Source organism: Chrysemys picta, chromosome 14 (assembly GCF_011386835.1).
Source record: "Chrysemys picta bellii isolate R12L10 chromosome 14, ASM1138683v2, whole genome shotgun sequence".
Classification (NCBI taxonomy): domain Eukaryota; kingdom Metazoa; phylum Chordata; order Testudines; family Emydidae; genus Chrysemys; species Chrysemys picta.
The window spans coordinates 42,406,442-42,428,197 of record NC_088804.1 but is presented as its reverse complement, the minus strand read 5'-3'; the positions used below and the strand labels follow the sequence as shown (position 1 = coordinate 42,428,197).

At 59.0% G+C, this 21,756-nt stretch overlaps 1 protein-coding gene across 1 annotated transcript; it reads right to left on the bottom strand.

The window, feature by feature from the left end:
* Positions 1-716: 716 nt before the first annotated feature.
* LOC101945697 (B-cadherin-like) lies at positions 717-20,433 on the bottom strand. Its single transcript, XM_065567409.1, has 16 exons — positions 20,281-20,433; positions 19,894-20,008; positions 11,449-11,660; positions 10,680-10,823; positions 10,052-10,207; positions 9,781-9,925; positions 9,047-9,222; positions 8,416-8,544; positions 7,724-7,909; positions 7,146-7,390; positions 6,478-6,620; positions 5,699-5,923; positions 4,478-4,696; positions 3,905-4,035; positions 3,488-3,634; positions 717-1,726 (listed from the first exon to the last, which is right to left on the bottom strand). The coding sequence occupies exons 1-16, from the start codon at positions 20,341-20,343 to the stop codon at positions 1,520-1,522; spliced, it is 2,643 nt and encodes an 880-aa protein (XP_065423481.1). The 5' UTR covers positions 20,344-20,433; the 3' UTR covers positions 717-1,519.
* Between the last annotated feature and the right edge of the window lie 1,323 nt (positions 20,434-21,756).

The following is a 21,756-nucleotide window of genomic DNA, read 5'->3' as shown; positions in this document are numbered from 1 at the left end:
GGCCAGAGCTGCTGGGGCCCCAGTGTGGAGGATTTCCTCTCTACTGCTGTCACGGAGTATTGGGGGACTCAGGGCCCTGCACCCCCGGCTTCCTGCGATTCACCATGACTCTCAGCCAGCCAGTAAAGCAGAAGGTTTATTTGGATGACAGGAATACAGTCCAAGACAGGTCTTGCAGGCACAGACAACAGGGCCCCCCTCAGTTAGGTCCAGCTTGGGGTCCCAGGGCATGCCAGCCCACCCCCCTTGGGGGGTCAGAGCCATCTCTGCCTCCCAGCCATCTCTCCAGCCTCCTTCCAGCCTGCTTCCAGCACTCTGCCTTCAGCGACCCCTCCCACAGCCTTTGTTCAGTTTCCCGGGCCCCGGAGTCATCTGACCTCCAACCCCCTCCTGGGTTCTCATGTTACAAGCTCAGGTATGTTCCCTTGGGCCGGCTCCCATCCCCCGATGCAGACCATCCTAGTCACACTCCCCTGTCAGCATTCACACACCCCAGCAAGAACAGTCCCAGTTCGTCACAACTGCCTAAAGGGGCCTGATGGGGGGGGGGGGGGAGAATGTGGGGTCTCCCTCCCCCCCCCCATTTAGGGCAGGCTAGGGAGCTGGTTACTGCTCAGCCCTCAAACAATAGCTCAGAGATACACACCCCCACCCACCGCCTGAGGCGGAGGAAGCACTAACTGGCCAGGGGGACGCTAGAAATAAAGAGCCAAGTCTGTAAAAAAACACATAACTTCCTTTATTAAAAGTGACATCACCCCTTGTCCCATGCTTGAGCAGCACACTAACTTACTTTATACATCGTAAAAAAGAAAAAGGGGCAGCCTAGGAAGATCTAAAAGGGGCAGCCTAGGAAGATATAAAAGGGCAGCCAAACGTTTCATCGGGAGCATGGCTAGCAGCAGGGCATTAACAGTCGAGTGGTCGGAGCAGGAAGGCAGGTGGATGGGGAGCTAGCCGGCAGCCTACTGGACTGATTGGGTACAGCACCTTGCACTGCTGCGTTACCCTGGTGATCCAGCCACAGTTCAGAATCAGGAGCCAGAGGTCTCCAGGCCTTGGGGATATTCTAGGAGTTAGGGATTCGTGAGACAGGCTTTTATTTCCCCTGGCAGGCAATTGTGTCTTAAGATCCAGAAGGCACCAGCAGCTTCATAAGGCTTCCAGGCATGGTTGAGTCTGGGTACAAGGCTGTTTGCAAGCCTCCAGGAAAGTCACACTAGGCACCTCAGCTCCAGAAAGCATATCACCCTCCCGCCCCCCCAGGCAATCAGGGCTCAGCCCCGAAGGTCGCATGGAGAGACTGGCACCCACTGGAAGCCAGAGCTGGGCCTATCCTCTCCAGGAAGCTTTAAGATCTCATGTGAAGGGACCCAGGCCAGCGAGTTTGCCCACTGAAGCTCCAGCCCGCCAGTTGCTCCATGCAAGACAAGCCGCTCTGCGGAGCTTCCTGGAGAGAAACGTGGCATCCCAGCAGAAGCTGCTCTGCAGGCGGGAACATGGCATCTGACTGCCCCCCTTACTCGTCCTCGCCCCCGCCGTACATGTCGGCCAGCTTCTTGAAGCGGCCGCCCCAGTCGTTCAGGTAGTCATAGTCCTGGTCCCGGTCGGAGGAGGAGTTGAGGGAGCTGAGCGAGGCCGCCTCGGAGCCGCTGCCCTCGTAGTCAAACACCAGCAGGGAGTCGTACGGCGGGGCGGTGGGGTCAGTGTCGGCCGCCTTCAGGTTCTGGGGTGGGGAGGAGCGTTAGGTTAGGAGTCAGCCCAGCACACGCTACTGGGGCGACTCTCCGGTGCAGTGAGCTTGGGGCAGAATGAACAGGGCCACCCCCATGGGTGCTGGCAGGCAGCGCTGACACCAGCGAGTCGTCACCTTGAGGGGGAGCCCACCTGGGGCCCAGACTTTGGCAGTGGACAGGCAAGGGTGAAAGTGAGCCAGTATGGGCTGGTAAGAACCCACACTGGCCCATACCCCACCCACAGGGCCGGTGCTACCATTAAGGCAAACTAGGCAGTTGCCTAGGGCGCCAAGATTTGGGGGTGCCAAAAAGCAGTGCCCCCCATTTCCCCCCCCCATGGCAGCTCCCCACCCCGGGGAGCCGTGCGGCCGCTCCCCACCCCAGCTCACCTCTGCTCCGCCTCCTCCCCAAGCACGCCACCCCTGCTCTAATTCTCCTCCCCTCCCAGGCTTGTGGTGCCAGTCAGCTGTTTGGTGCCGCAAGCCTGGGAGGTGGGAGAAGTGGAGCAGTGACGTGCTTGAGGAGGGGGCGTAGCAGAGGCAGGGAACTGCCGCACAGCTCCCCGGGCTTGGGGTGTGTGTGTAGTGCATCAGGGCATGGGGGGGGGAGGGAGAGCTGCCACAGGGCTCCCCACCCCAGCTCACCTCTGCTATGCCCCCCTCCCCAAGCACACCATTGCTGCTCCACTTCTCCCGCCTCCCAGGCTCCCACCCACCCATCCTGATTGGCGCTGCAAGCCTGGGAGGGGGAAGAGAACTTGAGCAGGGGCGGCGTGCTGGGAAGGAAGCGGAGCAGAGGTGAGGAGCTGCCGCACAGCTCCCCGGGCTGGGGGGAGGCGTGCAAGGTGGAAGTTTCGCCTAGGGCGCGAAACTTCCTTGCACCAGCCCTGCCCACCTACCCCTTTTGCCTCCCGTCAGGGGCCCTACTGGTAGGGTCTGCACTGGCAAGGCTGCAGACGGGGGGGGGGGGGGAAAGAACTACAGCCGCTATGACCAGAGGGAGCAGGTCTGAGCAAAGGGCCTGGCCCATTACCACTCCTGCAGAAAGGAAGGGCTCAGAGCCTGACTGACGGCCGCCACAGGCCTTCTCCTGGAGCTTAGTCTCCAGTGTTGGCCAATGGGCTTTTCTAGACCAAACAGCTTCCAGGGGAGACAAAACGGGTCTCTGCTCTGGCCACATTCAGTGCGTTGCTATATTCTCCACTGCCCCCAGCCAGTTCCCCTGAAATCTCTACACCAGCAGTTCTCAACCTACTGGCCATGTGCGGCCCAATCACCACACAGCTGAGGCTTATGTGACATCCTCGGGGTGCCCCCCCCACAGAATGGATGTGGCCTGCTAACAGAGCTTCATATGCGGCCCACACACTGACACCCACCCATCCGCTCCACTCCCCATAGCTACGCCCCCGGCAACGAGGGCAGGCCCATCAGAGCCTAGCACAGCCATAAAACCAGGCCTCCCCAGCAGCAAGGCGGCTGCACCCAGCCAGGCAGATAACACCTTCGGGTGGGCAGTCCTTGGGCAGAACTGGCTGCAGGGAATCCCCACAGCGGCAGAGCCGCGGGTGGCTAGTGACTAGCCCCGAGGGTGGTACGTGCCCCATGCACACACCCAGCTAAAGCGAGGACCAGATCTTGAGCTCTAGAAAGGAACTGCTGACACGGATCAGCCCATGCCTGAGCCGGCTCCAGCCCCTCACTGGGGGTCATGAGCCCAGGCTCACGTGACACTTGCATCCTGGGCCTCACCTCATCAATGAAGTTGCCGATCTCATCGGGGTTGGCAGGTCGAGGCCGATACTGGGGAGCTGGCAGCAGGGTCGGCACCACGTCGTTGCGGACGATGACTTCGGGGCGAGCCTCCAGGCCGCGGTGCAGCTGGCTGAGGTCGTAGTCCTGTGGAGGGAGAGGCACAGGGTCAGGGCCCTTTGCCGAAGTTTGGCTGATCCAGAACTGGGAGGTCCATTTGCCAGGCCTCATCCATCCTGGAGATGGGCACCAGAGCGGCTCCAAGGCCATTTGTTTTGCATGCCCACGTTGCCCACTCCTGGAAGCATGTGAAGCCTGAGAGTACCAAGGTGGGACCCAGTCAAGCCCCCAGGGCCAGCCAGTGCGTCGGGTGTGCCATTACCCATCCCCGGCATGCCACAGGCCACTAGTGCCCACCTGGTCTTCCTCGCCGCCTCCCTCCTCGCCGTAGTAGAAGACGTTGTCCCGGGTGTCGTCCTCTGGGAGCAGCAAGGGCTCCTTCACCACCTTCCTCCGCCGCACGAAGAGGAGCAGCAGCAGCAGGATGACTGGAAGAGACAAGACAGGTCAGCGTGTGCCATGCAGTGTGCGCTCCTCCCCCACAATGGGGCCCATGCTGCTCTCCTGGGTGCCGCAAGACAAGGACAGGCCTGCCGGGACGCTGAGACGCCTGCCAAGTGCTCGGAGATGGGAGCTTGCTGGAGGGCAGGCACCACAGTTTTAATGGCAGGGAACCCAGGGCACAGAAGTGAAACAGCAGGTCAGCAGTGGAGCTGGATAGAACAAGGTCCCAGGTCTGACTGTCGATCCTCTAGCCACTAGGCCAAGCTGCCTCACCACAAGCAGCAGGTGGTCCCATCCTGCACTGCAAGACACCTGCCTTTGCAGCTCACCCAGAGCTAAGCTAGCCTGGCCTGCACAGAGGAAGACCCCACCCGGGCACAAGATGCCCATCAGCCAGGCCTAGAGCAACTCCTCCCAGGCACTCACTCAGCAGGGCCAGAATAGCCCCCAGGATGGCCAGAATGATGGGGACTCCCAGAACAGGCAGCTGTTCCTCTGGGCACTTCTCTGCATGCCCCTCGCAGTTGCACACTTCTGCCTTGAGGACAGTCAGCTGGTCTTTGTTCTGGTTGTCAAAGAGCCGCAGGTAAACTTGGTAGATGTCTTTCTTCAATGGCTCCAGCAACTTCAAGGTGAGCGTCTCCCCTGTGTAGACAGACAATGGGATTACGTGGGTGAGACAGCAGCTTGGTTCCAGAGGGGAGGGTCACAGGGGTCAGAGAACAGACCCCCACATCCCCTCTACCTCCCAAGCAGGCCAAGACCCTATGGTGGCTACAGTGCCATGAACATGCTCTACCCAAGGTCACTTCATCCCAGGAGTCTGCATCTTCCCTCCCCAGCATTCAGCCACGGCATGTCTGGGACTAGGATATCCAACATGACACATGTTGAGAAATCACAGAAATGTAGGGCTGGAAGGGACCACAAGAGTTCATCTAGCCCAACCCCTGTGGGGAGGCAGGACCAAGTATTCTCTAGACCAGTGGTTCTCAACCTGCAGCCCACAGGCCACTTGCAGCCCAATCAGCACAGAGCTGCAGCCCATGTGACATGCTTAGGGCCATACAGGTAGCATTGGATGTGGCCCACAATGGTAAATAGGTGGAGAAACACTGCTGTAGACCATCCCTGGCATGCATTTGTCCAACCTGTTCTTAAAAGCCTCCAACCACGGAGGTTCTGCAGCGTCCCTAGGTACTTGGTTCCACTGCGTAACTCCCTAACACAGACAGGAAGTTTTTCCTGACGTTCAACCTAAACCTCCCTTGCTGCAATGTAAACCCATTGCTTCTTGTCCTGTCCTCAGTGGTTAAGGAGAACAATTTATCACCCTCTTCCACGTACGTAAAAGGAAGTTACAAAATGACTGTTCAACTGAAAGGGGACAGGCTGTCTCCAGACTTGACAAACCTAACTTCTTCCAATCTTTCCTGGTAGCTCAAGTGTTCTGGACCTAGTCACATGAGTTGACTCCAAGCCAGCACCACCCCACATTACATTCTGTGGGCCAGGCTGTGTCCTGCACTGCCTTGCCTTTGATCCACATCCCCAGTTCAGGGCTCATGCCTCCTACTGGAGGGAACGGGAAAGGAGCAATGGATGGTCCAAGATCTCACGTGACCAGCGAATCCCTTCAACAGTTACCTTTACTGTCCATTTCTGCAGCCCAGCTCACACCAGATCCGTGGATGAGTTCTGCTCTGAAGGGGGAGGTGTTTGGAGGCAGGTCCTTGTCGTGGATGGTCAGGACCTGTGGCACTGGATTCTGGTTGCAGACGGTGATCTCACGAGGGTCTGGCTCTGGCCCGTTGTCGTTCACATCCAGAAGAGTCAGACGCAAGGTGCCTGTGCCGGTGGCGGGAGGGGCGCCTGTTGGCGATGGAAGGGAGGTGAATGGCTGCACATGATTCACGGTCTCGTTTGCCTGGCCCAGAAGGGGAGCCCCGTGCTTAGCCAGTGGAACACCCCTGCTCTGTGCCTGATCCAGAAGAGAGCTGGCTGTTGCTGGCAGCTAGGGGCAGCAGGCTTTAGCTCCGGAGATCCCTGGTGCAGCCCCAGTGACCACCACCTGGGTCCCCACTCTACAGAGCCGGCTTTGCCCATGATTCAGGGGAGGCTCCCAAGCCCTGCACCTTCAGTTCCATGCCAGCACAGGCTGCTGCAGTGGGATGGAGGGGCCGACACGCCAGCCTAGGCTGCCTTTAGAATGACTCCCATCTTCCCAGGAAGAGAACTGGGGTTTAATTTAGATGTGGTTTCTCGTGACAGCCCAGGAGGGGGCGTGGCCTTAGCACATGTCTCTCACATGGCGAGCCATCAGCAGCGCACTGCGCAGGGGAACAAAGATGCTCTTGATCACAGAAACGCAGCGATCGGACAAGCTCTCAGCCCTGCCCCCCACATTCCAGCCGCAGAGCCGTTACCATCGTCCACTGCCAGCACAATGGCCGTGTAGGTGTTGTTCTTCACAAACACGGCCTCCCTGTCCAGCTGGGCCTTCGCCGTTACAATGCCGTTTTCCGGGTGAATCTCCAGCCACCCCGCAGGGTCATTCCCGATGCGGTACCTGAGGGGAAGAGCGTTAGGCGGCAGAAAAGGCGCAAGAGCCTGGGGCAGAAGCCAGTTGGTAGGGGAGACAGTTCTGGAAGGCGGCTGCCAAGGTGCAAGAGGGGCCAGATTCAGCACCGCTCGGACAGCGAGCCGCTTGCTGTGGCACTCGGACACTTGGCTGCGCAGCAGGGCAAGCAACAGGCTCCCTGACGGAGGCCTCCTGCCCAAATTGCTGCTTCCCTGGGGGCTCCGTACTCCTGCGCAGCCGGTGCCGAACTCCAGAGGTTCTGTTCTGGAAGGGCTGCCGTGCCAGCCAGCCTGTTCCGGGGGACGGGAGCAGTGGCCATGGGATACTGTGCGTTTGGCTTCGCTGCCCATGGTTTACAGGTCCAGACCCAAGCTCATGTATCAGCACAGGGCTGTCAAGGCCATCGGTCCCCGTTTGGCCTTGGTGAGCCCTGCTGTTTGGCAGGAAGCGGGATTGGGTACGTGTGGCATTACCAGCCCAGCAGCCCTGGCTCCCAGTCCAGCCACCACTTACCGGATCGTCTGACTCTGCATTTTGTCTGGGTCCTGAGCCGTGTAGGAGGTGATTTTCTGCCCAATCGGCACGTCCTCGGAGACCTGGGCTGTCCGGATGGGCGGGTCGAAGACAGGTGCCTCATTCACATCCTCCACGTTCACCGTGACAGTGGCCGTGGAGGTTGAGAGCTTCACGACGAAGGGCTCCTCATTGGTGGCTGCCACGTAGAGGACAAACTGGCTTCTCACTTCGAAGTCCAAGCCCTGGGAGGGACGAGAGGGAAAGGTGAAGCCTGGCCTGTTGCCTCATGCCCAGGAAGCTGGGCAATTCCCCAAGCAATGCTGGAGCCAGCGGCTCTAGACATCACTGCGTGGCAGCGCCATGCGCTCAGCTGTGCTGAGCAATCAGCTGCAGGATGGTCCTGGGTTTTGATGCAGCTACTTCATTCTGGCAGGACGCTGGAGCCGGACGCTGGAGCCGGAGGCTGCCGGTGCTTAGCCCTGCAGCACACCAGCCCAGTTTTAAGACCGGCAGATGCTCCTCATGCCCAGAGGTGCACACGTCTAGCTGCCCATGAAACCGGAGCCCACCCCCACCTTAGCTGTTTGCAGAATGCCTTCGTTGGTCTCGCGATCCGTGGTGATGGTGAAGAAGCCTCCTTCGTTGCCTCGCACAATGGTGTACACGGCCCGCCACGCCGCCGTGTGGACCTCGTCCGTGTCTGTCACGGTCAGCCTCTGGACCTCGCGTCCCGCTTCGTTCTCTGGCACTGCCACGGTGTACTGCAACAGAGGGGCATGCAGGCCATGGTCAGCCACACGGTCACAGCTCAGAGCAGAGACCTGGGCCTTCTCCACTGGCCAGCAGCACAAAGCAGCCAGTGGGGACAGGGATAGCTCCTTGCCCTCCCACCCCGCCCCACTCGTCCTGCTCATGGCATAGGACGAGACAATCAACTGCAATCCTTGCCTGGAACCACCACCTCACTGTTCGTGCAGCACCTAACGCAATGGGGCTAATCCAACCGGAGCCCCTGAAAGGGAGACCTCTGGGGCACCCTGGCTGTTTGGTCCCCGACAACTGGGGTAGGCGCCGGATACCAGCAGCTGTGCAGAGAGCACCTCACATGGCTCCTAGCCAAGAGATGCTTTGGCTGGAGGAATGGCCACTTTTCCTTGCAGTCTTCCCTGTGCCCGCAATCCCAGGGAAGTGAACGGGACTGGACAGGACACCCCAGCACAGCAGGGGTCAGCAGCTGGTCCGCACAAGAGGGTGACGGAGTAGGTACCGTTCTGGGGTCAAACACTGGAGCATTGTCGTTGGTGTCCGCGATCTCGATCACAGCGGATGCAGTGGTTGTTAAGCCTTCCCCATCCAAGTCTGCAGCCTGCAGCGTCAGCGTGTATTCTCTCACTCTCTGGGGAGAGGCAGACATGGAGAGATAAGACATTAGCAGTGCCAGGTCCCTGTAACCCTTTCACACACCGTCCCAGCAGCCGGGGCAGGTCACGCTGACTACAAGAGTCCACCATGCATCAGGACTTCCTGGGCCAGGGATCTGCCCAGATCTCAGAGGCATGCACCAACAGGGAGCCCTTCTCCCCTGCCGCCCTTCGCCAGGGCCGAGCTTTGTCAATAGCAGTAGCAGACCTCTCCAGCCAGGGAGAGCCACTGCAGGACTCTTCTGGTGTCAAGCACAGATTTATAAACCTGTGCATTTCCTGCAGCCCATTCCAGGCCATCGAATGGCAGGCTGCTAACGAGGAGCCGTCTCCTTCGTAGGCTTTGCCAGCATGGAAGAGGACTCCGTCCTGGGCACACGTCACTGACTGAAGCGTAGCTGTGATGTTGCCACCCTCCTTCATGGAACTTTGCTATGGCAATAGCTGCTGTGCGTCCAAGCCCGTGTCTCTGCTCACCTCTCTGTCTAGACCACTTGCAATCACACTGATGGCTCCAGTGGCTCTGTGGATGGTGAACATCTGGGGATGGGGTTCCTTAGGCTCTTGGTTCAGGATGGAGTATGCAATGACCCCATTGTAGGACTCGATAGCATCATCTGCATCCGTGGCAGTTACTTGCATCACAGAGGTCCCTGAGAGAGAAGGGTAGAGTTGGAGGTGGTAGCGGATCTCTCCTCCCCCATCAGGAGGAGGAACATTTCCCCTGAGGAGTGCTGCAGCTTCATACAAGATGTTCTAATTTTTAGGAGCTCAGGACAATGGCAGAGTCTCTGCCAATGGAGAACCGAGCCAGCATTGGGCTCGTCTCCTTCGGTAGGGAGGAGCGCTAACTGCCCCGAGAAGGACTCATTGGCAAGCCACACAAAAGGGTGTGGAAGTGGGCACCACACTCATGGACCAGTGGCTTGGGGAACCTGCCTGACCCTTCAGGGCTGCCAGAGATCAGAGGCTTGTAAGAAATCAAGCCCTGATGATCTGTGTTCAGTACTGACCACACGTGGCTCGCAGGGGCATGGATGCAGCCACCATCAGAGACCGAAAAGGCAGAATCCCACCTGCTAACAGGGACAACCCAGACCAGTCCATGCCCTGTCCCACTAAGTGCTAACGGAGCAGAGTCCAGAGGTGCAGATTTCTGGAGCCTGGATCAGTATCGACAGGACAAGGCTATTGCCACCCATTCCTCCTACCTGGCAGTGCTCCTTCCAGGACCGAGCCTCTGAAGAGCTCCTGGGTGAACTGGGGTTTGTTGTCATTCTGATCCGTCACGGTGATGATTATCTCCATGGGCTCCTCCACGGGTTTGCCATTCTCAGACACGGCGTGAGAGAAGAGCTACAGACAGAAACAAGAGGGCTGTGAGCTCCACCACGCTCCCGTCCACCAGCGGTTGGCTCAGAAACGGGCCCCCGGCAGGTGGAAAGAGCGCCGCTGACCACACGCAGGGCTTGGGTGACCTACGTGGTATTTGTCGATGTCTTCTCTGTCCAAAGGCTGAGTCACCATCATCCAGCCGGTCTTGGCCTCGATGGTGAAGACGCCATTGGGAGGAGTGTCTGCACCCTGCCCTGTGATGCTGTAGATAATCTTGGTCACTTTATCCTTATTGGATTTGATCTAGGGGGAATCAAAGCATGTACATGGTACACGGTGTAACTGGAAGGCAGAATTAGACTAGCACACCGCGATTCAGTCCGGTAATGGACCAGAGTAGGGCCTGGCTGAAAGAGGGATAAACTTGCGTTCAAAATAAAATAAAAACCGACAGTGGGAAACCTTCAGGAAACCACTGTGCTTCAGCAAATCCGGAAGCCTCTGCTGCTGCAGCGCGCAGGGGAGTGCAAGGATTTTCCTCTGCTGCAATTCCTGACAGTGAGATTCTGTAGTTTGTTACTATTCTAATAGTATAAATATGCTGAAAAGAGGCCCCCCGGCCCCTTTTCAAAAACACCCACTGGCAAAGAGAGTCTGTGCTGTGCAGTCAAGTATTTGACACATGCTAAGCTCCAGCAACCAAGAGAACTGGCAGCACCTGCCTGCCCAAGACAGCGTTCAGGCAGGTGAATGCAGGTTTGAGATGCCTCCATACCTGAACCAGCTTTTTAGGGAATGGGCCCCTCTCATTTTCAGGAACTCTTATTGGAGGGATCACCCAGTCCCTCTTCTGTCTCTGCAGACCAGGTCTGGCCTGTGGGAACATCAGCACCTCTGCTTGATGGTCTGAAACAGATTCCTACAGGGAGAAGAAGGCATCCATGTGTACAAGAAACAAGCCCAGGGATCCCAGACCAGCCAGCATTTAACCCTGGGTTAGCACGATGCCAGCCGGCAGCTCCTTTACACAGAGCGTGCTGTGAGCACAGAGCTGGAGTCAGACTTGCTGACAGTTCAGACACAAACACTGCAGGTGGCCAGATCACGGCAAGTGGGATGAAGACCAGACACATGATCGGAGCCAGACACAGAAATGAAGTGCAATGGAGAAGGTTGCACTCTGGGCCCAGTGTGAACAGGGGCCAACTTGGCAGTCCAAGGAGAGCTACGAGGAGCGATTCCCACTGAGCCCCACACCCCTGGGCGGCTCTAGCCAGGAAAGCGATTGCTAAACCAGTGTTGTTCTCCATGGAACTCACTCCCAGTAAAGCAACAGGCAGTCAGTAGGCTGGGTGCACTGGCAACATTACAGTGTTAATGGCTGTGGGAATGGCCTTCCCAGCCCTGTCTCTTGTAGGGGCCAGGATCAGTCAGGGCACCTTTCCTCCCATTAGGAGACCGAGGTTCACTAGCCAGGCACAATGGTTGCCATAGAGTCAGCCCCGTGCGCTCCCTAAAGGCCTGCCAGCTGACAGGAGTTTTACCTGTGCTGAGTGAGGGCTTTGGGTCTTCACAGTCACTGAAGCAGAGAATTTCTTGCCAGTGGAATCCCAGGCACCCAGGGTGAAAGTCTTCCCCCGCCCATGCAGCTGGGTGTGGTGTCTCGTCAGGACCGTCCCATCCGCCAGCACACGGAAGTCAGCATCATCTGCATCGTACAGCGCTGTCTTCCAGCTCGTGCAATCCTCAAACCGCACTGGGGGAGGAAGGGCAGCACTGTTAGCAGGCTCCAGCCACGCACAGGACAGCAGCACACCAGGTATGGGGGAGACCCTGGCGCTACAACCACAATGGCTTCCAGTTTGAACGGGTTTGCCTATCTCAGTGGCTCTCAGATGTTTGTATTGGTGACCCCTTTCACACCGCAAGCCTCCGAGTGTGACCCCCCCTTAAATATATTAAAAGGTGTTTAATTTATAACACCATTATCAATGCTGGAGGCAAAGTGGGGTTTGGGGTGAAGGCTGACAGCTCGGGACCCACTGAGGGGTCCCAACCCCCAGTTTGAGAACCCCTGCCCTATCTAGTCATTTGCATGTTACCCCCTTTCCCGAGCCATTGACCCTGAGCACACGTCATTGTTCTCCGCCTTCTGAGCTATCCAGGCACATGTGTGAACAAGTTTCTCAACGCCAGGGCAAGAGGGGAGGGGAGGGGAGGGGAGACAGGAATGTGACTGATAAGGGATCTCCAGCTAGACTCTGGCTAACCTGCGAGGAGGCAGTGGTTAAGCCAGACATGTGACAGCACCACCATACAGGAAGGGGTAGGGGAGACCTGAGTTTATCCTCCAGTGTGATCAGCGAAGTCTGCTCAGACAACTGGAGCTGCTGACTCAGCTAAGACAGGCTCTCCTAGTGCAGTCGCTAGCCCAAACCGAGGCTGTTTCTGAAACCGGCCATAGTAACACACCAAGGCCAGAATCCCGATGCGGCTGTCAGCCTGGGCCCCACCACACAGCATGCGGCCTTCCAAGCTTGGCTAAGTGAGGGTGACGGTGCCACGTCAGATACATGGCATCGCCTGCTAGTACCCCTCCAGAACAAGGCAGTGAGGCAGCTGCCTGTTGGTTAGCACTCATGACTGCAATTCCAGACAAGAACTCTGCCTCCATGCGGTCTGCAGACAGGGCTGTCAGCTGCAGGCAGAGGGATGGAGCAGTTAACAGGAGGGCCAGTTCTCCTCTTGCAGGTAGCTCCTACCGTAGAGGAGCCGGTGATGGCCTGACTCGGTTTAGTTGCATTAGGAGTTGGGAATGCAAGAGGTGGACTGCAGGGCTGAGGGCTCTGGGCAAATCCCACACCAGGTGCATGATGCCTTGGCAAAGACTCCAAGAATGAGTCTTTGCACTGCACGCTTCAATCAGATGGTATCCTGGCCAGACCCTAACTCCTTGTACAGAGTGCCCACAGGACACACCCCATTTCTATCCCAACCACCATGCTGCTAGGCCAGACTTACCCAGCTCACCTGAACTACCCCAGCTCTGTGTGGCCAAGTGCATTGGGCCAGCTGCTAGCGAGAGCACTATAGGTCTTTGTAGACCTCTCTGCCACCAGCTCTTCCACAAGGTAACGCTGCCTGGGTGAGCTGCAGCCAGGACCTCAGCAGTCACTTGGGCAGGAAGGCTGTACTCACCAGGCCAGTGGTCCCAAAGCTTTCGCAATGGGATACTTTACAGATTCTTGGGAACACCCACCCCACCATTCACTCCTGCCTGGGCCCCCATTCCATACCACGTCCATGAAATGCATGGCAACTGCTCCTGTAGAGGAGACTTCCCGTAAGCCAGGAAAGCCAGCACCCTGCCACAGCCGGCTCTGTGGACTACGGCATGGGACATGCTCCCCTTTTCTTTGCCATGGAGGAGCTGAGGTCAGACTCTGGAACACAGGCTTAGGCTGTGAGCTCTGTTCTCAATGCGAATACCTTAGGAGACAAGGGTTCCCATGGCCACCTCACATGCACATGTAGATCGCCAGCAGGTCTAAGCTTAGCTGCCAGTTTAGAGGGGCACCATGCCCTGCAAGGGCAGTCAGACAGCAGGGTGATGGCAGGCAGGTTGGCTTGGTACAGAGCACTCCAGACCCAGGACTTCACTATCCCATGCTCTTGTGTAGGAGGGTTTCTGCTCACACTCCAGTGCCAGGGAAGCCAGGAACCCCTCTGGATAATGCAGTGGCCAGTCACTTGTCTCCAGAAGTCCACATGTGTAAGAGCCTGATGTGAGGCCAAGCAGTTACGGGGCCTGTTGGGTAATCTGCCCCCAGCAGCGAGTTACACGCATGTTTCCGGTTTGCTGTCAGACGCTGTGCCCGGGGTGAGTCACTGTGACTTTTGGGTAGCGCCGAGAGGTCTAGTCTCTGCTATGCAGGTAATTAAATGGCCAAGTTACACAATCAGACCTGTCCCACTTCCTGCTCCTGCCATGCGGATCCAGCCAGAGCCTCCCTCACTAAGGATGGGGAACAGCGCAGCTCCGCAGAGTGGCTTTGGCGGCGTCAGGCTGGAGACTGGGGGCAGCTCCTCACAGCTGGAAGGACAGGCCCTTGGCTCCCTGTTTTGCACAGGAAGATGCTCATGCTCTGACCACTGCAGCCAAGAGCAGGTGTTGGGCAGAACACCAAGTAGCCTGTACAGGAGGGGGTCGCACCACCCCTGGATCGGGGCATGGAGTGAACCCCGACCCAGTCTCCAGTTAACAGCTTTCAGGGCTGTCGAGGGAAGGCTGCAGCTGCCCATCAGGGGGCCTGGCTTTTGAGAAATCCAGGGTCACTGTGCGAGCTCTCCCCTTCCCTGGGGCAGGAACAGTCAGGTAGCAGCTTGCTGCTCCACTCTCACTGGAGATCGGGCCCAGCTAGACTGGTCAACACTGACCTTCCCCATGAACTGGGAGCACTTACAAGAAACTGACTCTCCTTCGACTTGGACTCCTCCACTGGTCCCTGAGTAGGGCTTCTAGATGCTGGCTCAGTATTGGTACCAGCCTCTCTGGGGTGGGTGGAGGGAGGGAGGAATCTGGCTACAGGAAATCCATCAACTGCAGCACTTGTCCGGAGGCAGCAAAACAGACCCCATACCCAGAGGATTCCAAGCGCTCTTCATTCCCAGCGATCGCTAGATTGTTTCCTTGCCATGCTAGGAGCCTACACAGCAGGTGTCCCAGGCTAGCCTAGCAGGAGGGCAGGACCAAGGGACTCTTCCCAGGAATTTAGGGCTTTGATTATAGCTCAGAGAGAGCATGGAATAGCTCAATCCGGTGCCCTTTGGAAAGGGTCTTGGCAAACTGCTGGCTTTCCGAGGGCGCAGCCAGGAAAGCCTAGCGAACAGAGTACGTCTACACTGCAGTTAGACACCAGCAGACGGCCTGGCTCATGGGGCTTGGGAACATCTACACTGGAATTAAGCAGCCCCTTCCCCCAAGCCTCCAGGACGATGACTGCACCCTCCATACCAGAGGGCGGGTAGCCTCAGTGCTGAGCTCTGTTGAGCGGCACTAGCCCGAGCCTAGGGATGCAGGTGCCTTTTAGCCAGGGAATAGGACAGTGCAAGACTCTCCTAGTCAGGGCCCCCTACAGGGAGCCTGGGCTCCCCCACAGCAAGACGGTCACACTCCTCCTGAGGCTGTAGGGTTTGCCCAAGTCCTCCCACTCTCCTGGGCTCTAGTCTCCAACAGGCTGGGGCATTGCCTACACCTGCTCCGAGCAGGGCTAGCCAGCACCACGCGAGCCCAGCTGCTGGGCTCGGATAGTGCTCCCTGGTCACAAGCCCTAGTGAACTGCACCGGCGGGACGATGTTAGAGTGCCCAGTGCAGACAGAGCCCGTCACCCCACACCATCGGTGGTCTCGGACCATGCACCGAAACAGATCTCCCAGCCTCAGCCATTACACGCTCCAGAGGGGAGCTGCTTGTATCCAGGCTCACACAAACCCTGCAATAAACATGCAAGCTCTTTCCACCCTTAACACATGGCCCAGGGGCCCGTAAGGCTTCGGCTCCTTTGTAATTTTCAGCCTGCACGTCCAGGAGACGCCCTGGGCCAGCTCAGCTGCCTTGGCACGTTATAAGCCCCAACTTGCAGCAGCAGCCTAGACAGGACCAGGAAGTCTCCGGGTGATACTTTGAGAAATGGAGGCCTGTGTTCCACAGAGACGGGACAGACATCTGTGCTCTAGGAGGGAGAAAACAGGAAGACTTCCAGCTCCCCACACCCAGCTAGACCCAGCACAGGTACTTGGAGCGAGCGGCGCACTCGGGTCAGCTCGCCTGGCCTTGGCTCGCTGAAAGCACTCACCACTTAGTGGTATTTCAAGTTCTGCAGCCATTAGCTAAGCCCATCACCGAAGCTAGAGTTCTGCATGCAGTTACTGGAAATAGCCTCCTCCCCCAGGACACTTCCAAACGGGGAGAGTAAACAAGGGCTTGCAATGCTGCCCTGCATCAGACCGCGCAGGAGAGAGACGCAGCCCCCAGAGTTCTGGGACTGCTGGCCATGGGCACTGCAGCAGAAAGCTCCCACCACTACATAGATGGCAGGGGCTAGGAGAGGCACTGGAAGTGTTTATTGCCTTGAACCCTGAGCAGAGCCACTTCACATCCCCCAGCCCTGAGACCCCAGACCAACGCAAGCAACTGCCTCTGCCTGGCATTCACCACAGAGATACCCAGCCTTGGTGCTGCCTCCTTGGTACCAGCTGGGGGGAAGGCAAGCCTTCCAACCAGACAGTAGGGGCAGCCCTGTAATAGGCTGTCCATGAGCCCTGTAATATGGGCAAGGACTGCACCTACACCCAGGAGTCTTCTGCATCACTACCCGGGTCAGAGGCTTAAGTGTAATCAGATCTGACCTGTGCATCTCTAAGATGGACTTATAGCAACAGGCCAACTCCTCCTCCTCCGCACTGGGGAATTAGCAGTTACACTTCGGAACATTAAGTGCATGTGATTTTTAAGATGCATTTTGATCCCTGTGTAATGCTAATTAGAGGGGACTCAAATAGCTCCGGATATTAAATCGCTCCTAACGGCCTGCTTTTCAGCACCACAGTGCTACTCTGAAGAGTCATTTGTAGCAGGCTTCACAGCGCAAGGGGAATTAGAACAAGCTAGGAGATCAGCACCTCCCCTCTCTCCAGCATGCCTGGAATTTTTGCAGCCCCTGTGTTGACATACCAAAGGTCTGTCTCAAGGCCTCTACTTTACAGAGGTCAGGCTGTGCAAGAGGTGAAGGAAGAGCAGAAAGCCTGCTTTGGTTAAACCCTCCATAAGCAGAGCAGTAAACACCACTGTGCGGACTCAGCACCCCCAGGCTGCCAGGGCCCTATCCTACAGGGGCCTGTTACAGCAACCCCTGACTGCAGCCACCAGGCAGGATCTCGAGTCAAGCTCAAAGCACTGGGAAGGCAACACTGTTCCCTTGGCATGGCAAGTTGCAGTTTAAGGAAGTTAATTGGGCTTTGGGCACTAACCACATAACTGCTCTGCGGGCTGGATTTGGCTGGTTTCACAGGCCAGTGAATTACTGAACAGCATGGAACTGGTTTGTAAGGGGAGGGGTCCCTGCATCCACTGCACATTTCTGTTCTGTCTGGAGGTGTAAAAACAAATCAAATACCGAAGAGTGAGCTTTGCGCGCCTACAGCTTGGTCTACACTAGAAAATTAGGGCCGTTTAACTACACTGCGTGAAAAATCCACCCCCCAGAGCGGTATAGTTACGCAGACCTAAGCCCCTGCATAGTTCACACAGACTGACTGAAGAGTTCCTCAGCCTAGCTACTGCCTGTCAGACAGGTGATTACCCACACGGGGACAGGAGAACCCCTGCAGTCGACACCCAGGCACTCCAGCAGCTCTGCTGTAGCCTCTCAAGTGTAGACAAGCCCTTGGTCACACACAGGTGCAGTCCCTCCTTCCCCTCCCTGTGAGGGAGGCTCTGGCCCACGAGGAAGGGCCAGTGGGTGACATAAAATCAACTAAGTTCTGGTGTCCTGCCCTGAAATCACTCCGGCAAGCATGGAGTTAAGTGCATTCCAGTCCAAGGAGGGAGGACAGAGGAGACAGACCAGCCTCTGTTCGGAGCACAATGCGCACATTTCACATGCCAGAACCATGCCCGGCACTAGCTCGGCTCATCCCAGCACCTGATCCGCACTCCCTGGGCCCACTGCAGGGTGGGCCAGGAGAGGCAGGGAAGAGTCCAAAGCAGAGCCATTCCCCCCATTCGGGACCCTGGGGAGGTCACCCCGCAGGTGACTGGAGCACGTCTGTGGGGCCATGAAACACCCACCTCGCTGCAGGAATTCTGCATTGGCCCCCACTGCCGTGCTTGAGTGGGCCTGGAATGCAAGGGCAGAGACGGGCAGGCTGACGGCCATTTCAGGCAGAGTCTAAGCCAGGCATTGGCTGGGGGAGGGGGATTTAAATGCCACCCTCCAACGCCTGGCACTAGCCCTTCGAACATGGGTTCAGGGCACTGCCACATGCACAAAGACTGGACAGATGCAGCCCCGCCAAGCTGACCCATGCCTGGGGCTCCCGGTTCGGTCTCATGAGCCAGCACCTTTCCTCACATCCCCAGCATGGGGGAGATGCCAGAGCAGGAACTCAACAAGAAGCGCTGCTTAGCGCCAAGGGAGGGGTCGCTGGAGGGGAAGGTGGGGGAGTATCTGTTAAGACATGACACCAGCCAGAATAAGCTGCCAGGCCAGTAACAGCCTCACAGAAAGCCCCTCCCAGTGTGCGCTCAGTTCATGGGGCTGTTCCCTCTTTCAGGCACCTTCACAGGATGATCTATTCCTGCCCCATTGTCCTGGGTGGGGTGGGGCTCGGCTCAAGGTGTGGGAGTCTCTTGTGCCTTCCAATCACAGAGGATTGTCCAAACTGCTAGAGGACGTTAGCATTTCAAAGGCTGCATTCCCCAGGACAAAGCCTCCTGCACTCCAGGGGGAGGAGCAGAGATAAAAAGGAGACAGGCCCACTCTTTTTTCGGGGATAGAAGCAGTTTTTATAACCTCTGCCCTGTAAGTGTTGGAGGCCCGGGGGATTTATGAGCACTGACAGCCAAGTTCACCAGAACTCCGGGCAAAGTTATAAACCCAGGGTGGAAATTTCCCCTACTTTGGGGTGGGACAGACAGGACACAGCCTTTGCAGGCGAAGCCCAAACTTAAGGAAAAAGAACAGGAGTCAGAGACTAAAATTTATTTGAGCGTAAGCTTTCGTTCTCTCTATCTAACTATCTTCCTACTGTATTTTCCACTCCATGCCTCTGATGAACTGGGTTGTAGCCCACAAAAGCTTATGCTCAAATAAATGTGTTGGTCTCTAAGGTGCCACAAGGACTCCTGTTCTTTTTGCTGAGACAGACGAACACGGCTGCTACTCGGATACATTAAGGAAGTTTCCACTAATGTGTAATCCCCTAAATGCTTCAGTCTGGATTAAGGCTTTAGCAATTCAACTGCAGCAGAAAAGGCCCTTGACCCCCCCCATTTGGGGTGGAAACAGACTCTCCTCTATAGGGTCTGATCAGATCATTTGCTGAGCACACTTCAGAGGGACAAAGCAGCCAGGGCCTGGGGCCCCCATTCCCAGCACCAGTCTAACCCCACAGGAAGCCTGGAGGATCAGGGTTTAGGGAAGGAGGCCACAAGACTCACCCAGTGCAGTTTGGGAGGAAGGGGAATCAGAATTAACCCCCCAGAGCCTACCAGATACTACAGAGGGTGGAGAATAAGCTGGAATGTCAGGTCAGGAGCAGCCAGGAAGCGGTTTAGCGATTATATCCCCAGGGAAACTCACTCAGCGGGCAGGGTTTCCTCACCTAGGCTGCCTGCCACCGTCAATTCTTTCTGTAGAGCCTTTGTGCCCGACGGGAGCCCAGGCAGAGGTCTCTGCCCCAAGGCCCTCAGTCTGACAGGGGAGGGGCAGCAGAAGGGACTGGAAGCCGGCTCTGCCCGGCAGGACTCAGAGGCATCCCAGCAGAGCATTTGGGGCTCCACTTTTCAGCGGCTCTCTCGGTGCAAGCCCCACCGGAGGCCGGGGAGAGACAGCGGAGGGGAACGCCCAAGCAGAACCACACCCCAGAGCATCAAAGCGAGTCTCAGGCCGGGGCGAACCCCGAACCACGCTGCCCTGGGGGGGGGGGGGGAGAAGAGGAAAGGACTGGCACGGCAAGGCAGAGGCGGCCAGCAAACACGCACCCCACGGGCAGGGGCAGACCGGGTTCATGGGGCAGCGCCTGGCAGGGGTGAAGCCAGCCAAGGGCACGTCCCACATCTGCGGCAGCATCCAGGTGCCGCAGGGCAGCGAGCAGCGCCCCGTGGGCTGGCCCAGAGCCCGAGGCAGGCAGGCAGGCGTCCCCCCATGGCTCTGCCTCCGGGATCCCGCCACCAGTGCCACGGGCCCCGCGCGGGGGGCAGCCTTACCTTGGCCCAGGACCTGGCCCCGGAGCAGCTGCGCACGGGGCACCACGAACGTGAACCGCTCCAAGGTAAAGCCGGCCCGGCACGGCTCCGCCGGCTCGCCCAGCGCCCAGCCCACCTGAGCCGGGGAGAGCGGGGTTAGCACGGCCCGGCCCCCTGCATCCCCCCCCTTCCCCCACACAGCGCCCCCTGCATCCCCCACACAGCGCGCCCAGCCCACCTGAGCCAGGGAGAGCGGGGTTAGCACGGCCCGGCCCCCTACACTCCCCTGCCCCCACGCAGCGCCCCCTGCATCCCCCTGCCCCCACACAGCGCGCCCAGCCCCGCTCCAGCCCCGGCCCACGCAGCTCCCGCCCGGGACGGGCAGCGAGCCCGGAGCGGCGCCGTTACCTGCAGGAGGAGGAGGAGGAGGAGGAGGCAGAGCCCGGGCAATCGGCCCCGCGGCGGCCCCATCGATGCAGCGGCTCCGTGTCCGCCCGGCCGCCCCGCCCAGCGCCTTTAAAGCGGCGGCTCCAGGTGAGGCGGGACCAGGTGCCGCCCCGTCGGCTCCGCCCCGGGAGGGGCTGAGGGCGCCCCCGGCAGCCCGTGTGCGCGTCGCGGGGGGGCGCTGCAGGCTGCGGGGAGCGCCAGGGCCTGGCCCTTCCCGCCCCTAGAGCCCCATAGGCCCTCCTTCCCCCCACCCCCAGAGCCGCCCTGTCCCTGCCCCAGCGCCCCCTACACGGCCCCCATTACCCAACCTCCCCCCACCCTGCCCCAGAGCCCCCCCGCACCTCCCCCCGTTATCCAACCTCCCTAGAGCCCTCCTGTCCCTCCCCTCCTCCCCTGCCCCAGAGCCCCCTACACGGCCCCCATTACCCAACCTCCCCCCAGCCCCTCTGTCCCTCCCCCAGAGCTCCCCTGCACCTCCCCCAGTATCCAACCTCCCCAGAGCTCTCCTGTCCCTCCCCCCTCTCCCCTCCCCTGCCCCAGAGCCCCCTGCACTGCCCCCACCCTGCCCCAGAGCCCCCCCGCACCTCCCCCCGTTATCCAACCTCCCTAGAGCCCTCCTGTCCCTTCCCCCCTCCCCTGCCCCAGAGCCCCCTACACGGCCCCCATTACCCAACCTCCCCCCAGCCCCTCTGTCCCTCACCCAGAGCTCCCCTGCACCTCCCCCAGTATCCAACCTCCCCAGAGCCCTCCTGTCCCTCTCCCCTCCCCTGCCCCAGAGCCCCCTGCACTGCCCCCACCCTGCCCCAGAGCCTCCCTGCACCTTCCCCTGCTACCCAACCTCCCCCCAGCCCCTCTGTCCCTCCCCCCACCCTGCCCCAGAGCCCCCCGCACCTCCCCCGCTATCCAACCTCCCCAGAGCCCTCCTGTCCCTCCCCTGCCCCAGAGCCCCCTGCACCGCCCCCACCCTGCCCCAGAGCCCCCCCTGCACCTACCCCTGCTACCCAACCTCCCTCCACCCTGCCCCAGAGCGCCCCTGCACCTCCCCTGCTACCCAACCTCCCCGCACCCTGCCCCAGAGCCCCCCCGCACCTCCCCTGCTATCCAACCTCCCCAGAGCCCTCCTGTCCCTCCCCCCACCCTGCCCAGAGCCCCCTGCACCTCCCCTGCTATCCAACCTCCCCAGAGCCCTCCTGTCCCTCCTCCCTCTCCTGCCCCAGCACCCCCTGCACCTCCCCCTGCTACCCAACCTCCCCCCAGAGTCCCTCTGTCCCTCCCCACACCCTGACCCAGCGCCCCTGCATCACCCCCGTCATCCAACCTCCCCCCAGCCCCTCTGTCCCTCCCCCCACCCTGCCCCAGAGCCCCCCCGCACCTCCCCCGCTATCCAACCTCCCCAGAGCCCTCCTGTCCCTTCCCCCTCCCCTGCCCCAGAGCCCC

Excerpts from the sequence above, each read along its gene's own strand:
- LOC101945697 (XM_065567409.1), bottom strand. The coding sequence starts at position 20,343 with ATGGGGCCGCCGCGGGGCCGATTGCCCGGGCTCTGCCTCCTCCTCCTC. Across the intron at positions 20,009-20,280 it reads TCCTCCTCCTCCTCCTGCAG|GTGGGCTGGGCGCTGGGCGA; the intron begins GTAACGGCGCCG and ends TCCCCGGCTCAG. Across the intron at positions 11,661-19,893 it reads GGGCCAGGTCCTGGGCCAAG|TGCGGTTTGAGGATTGCACG; the intron begins GTAAGGCTGCCC and ends TTCCTCCCCCAG.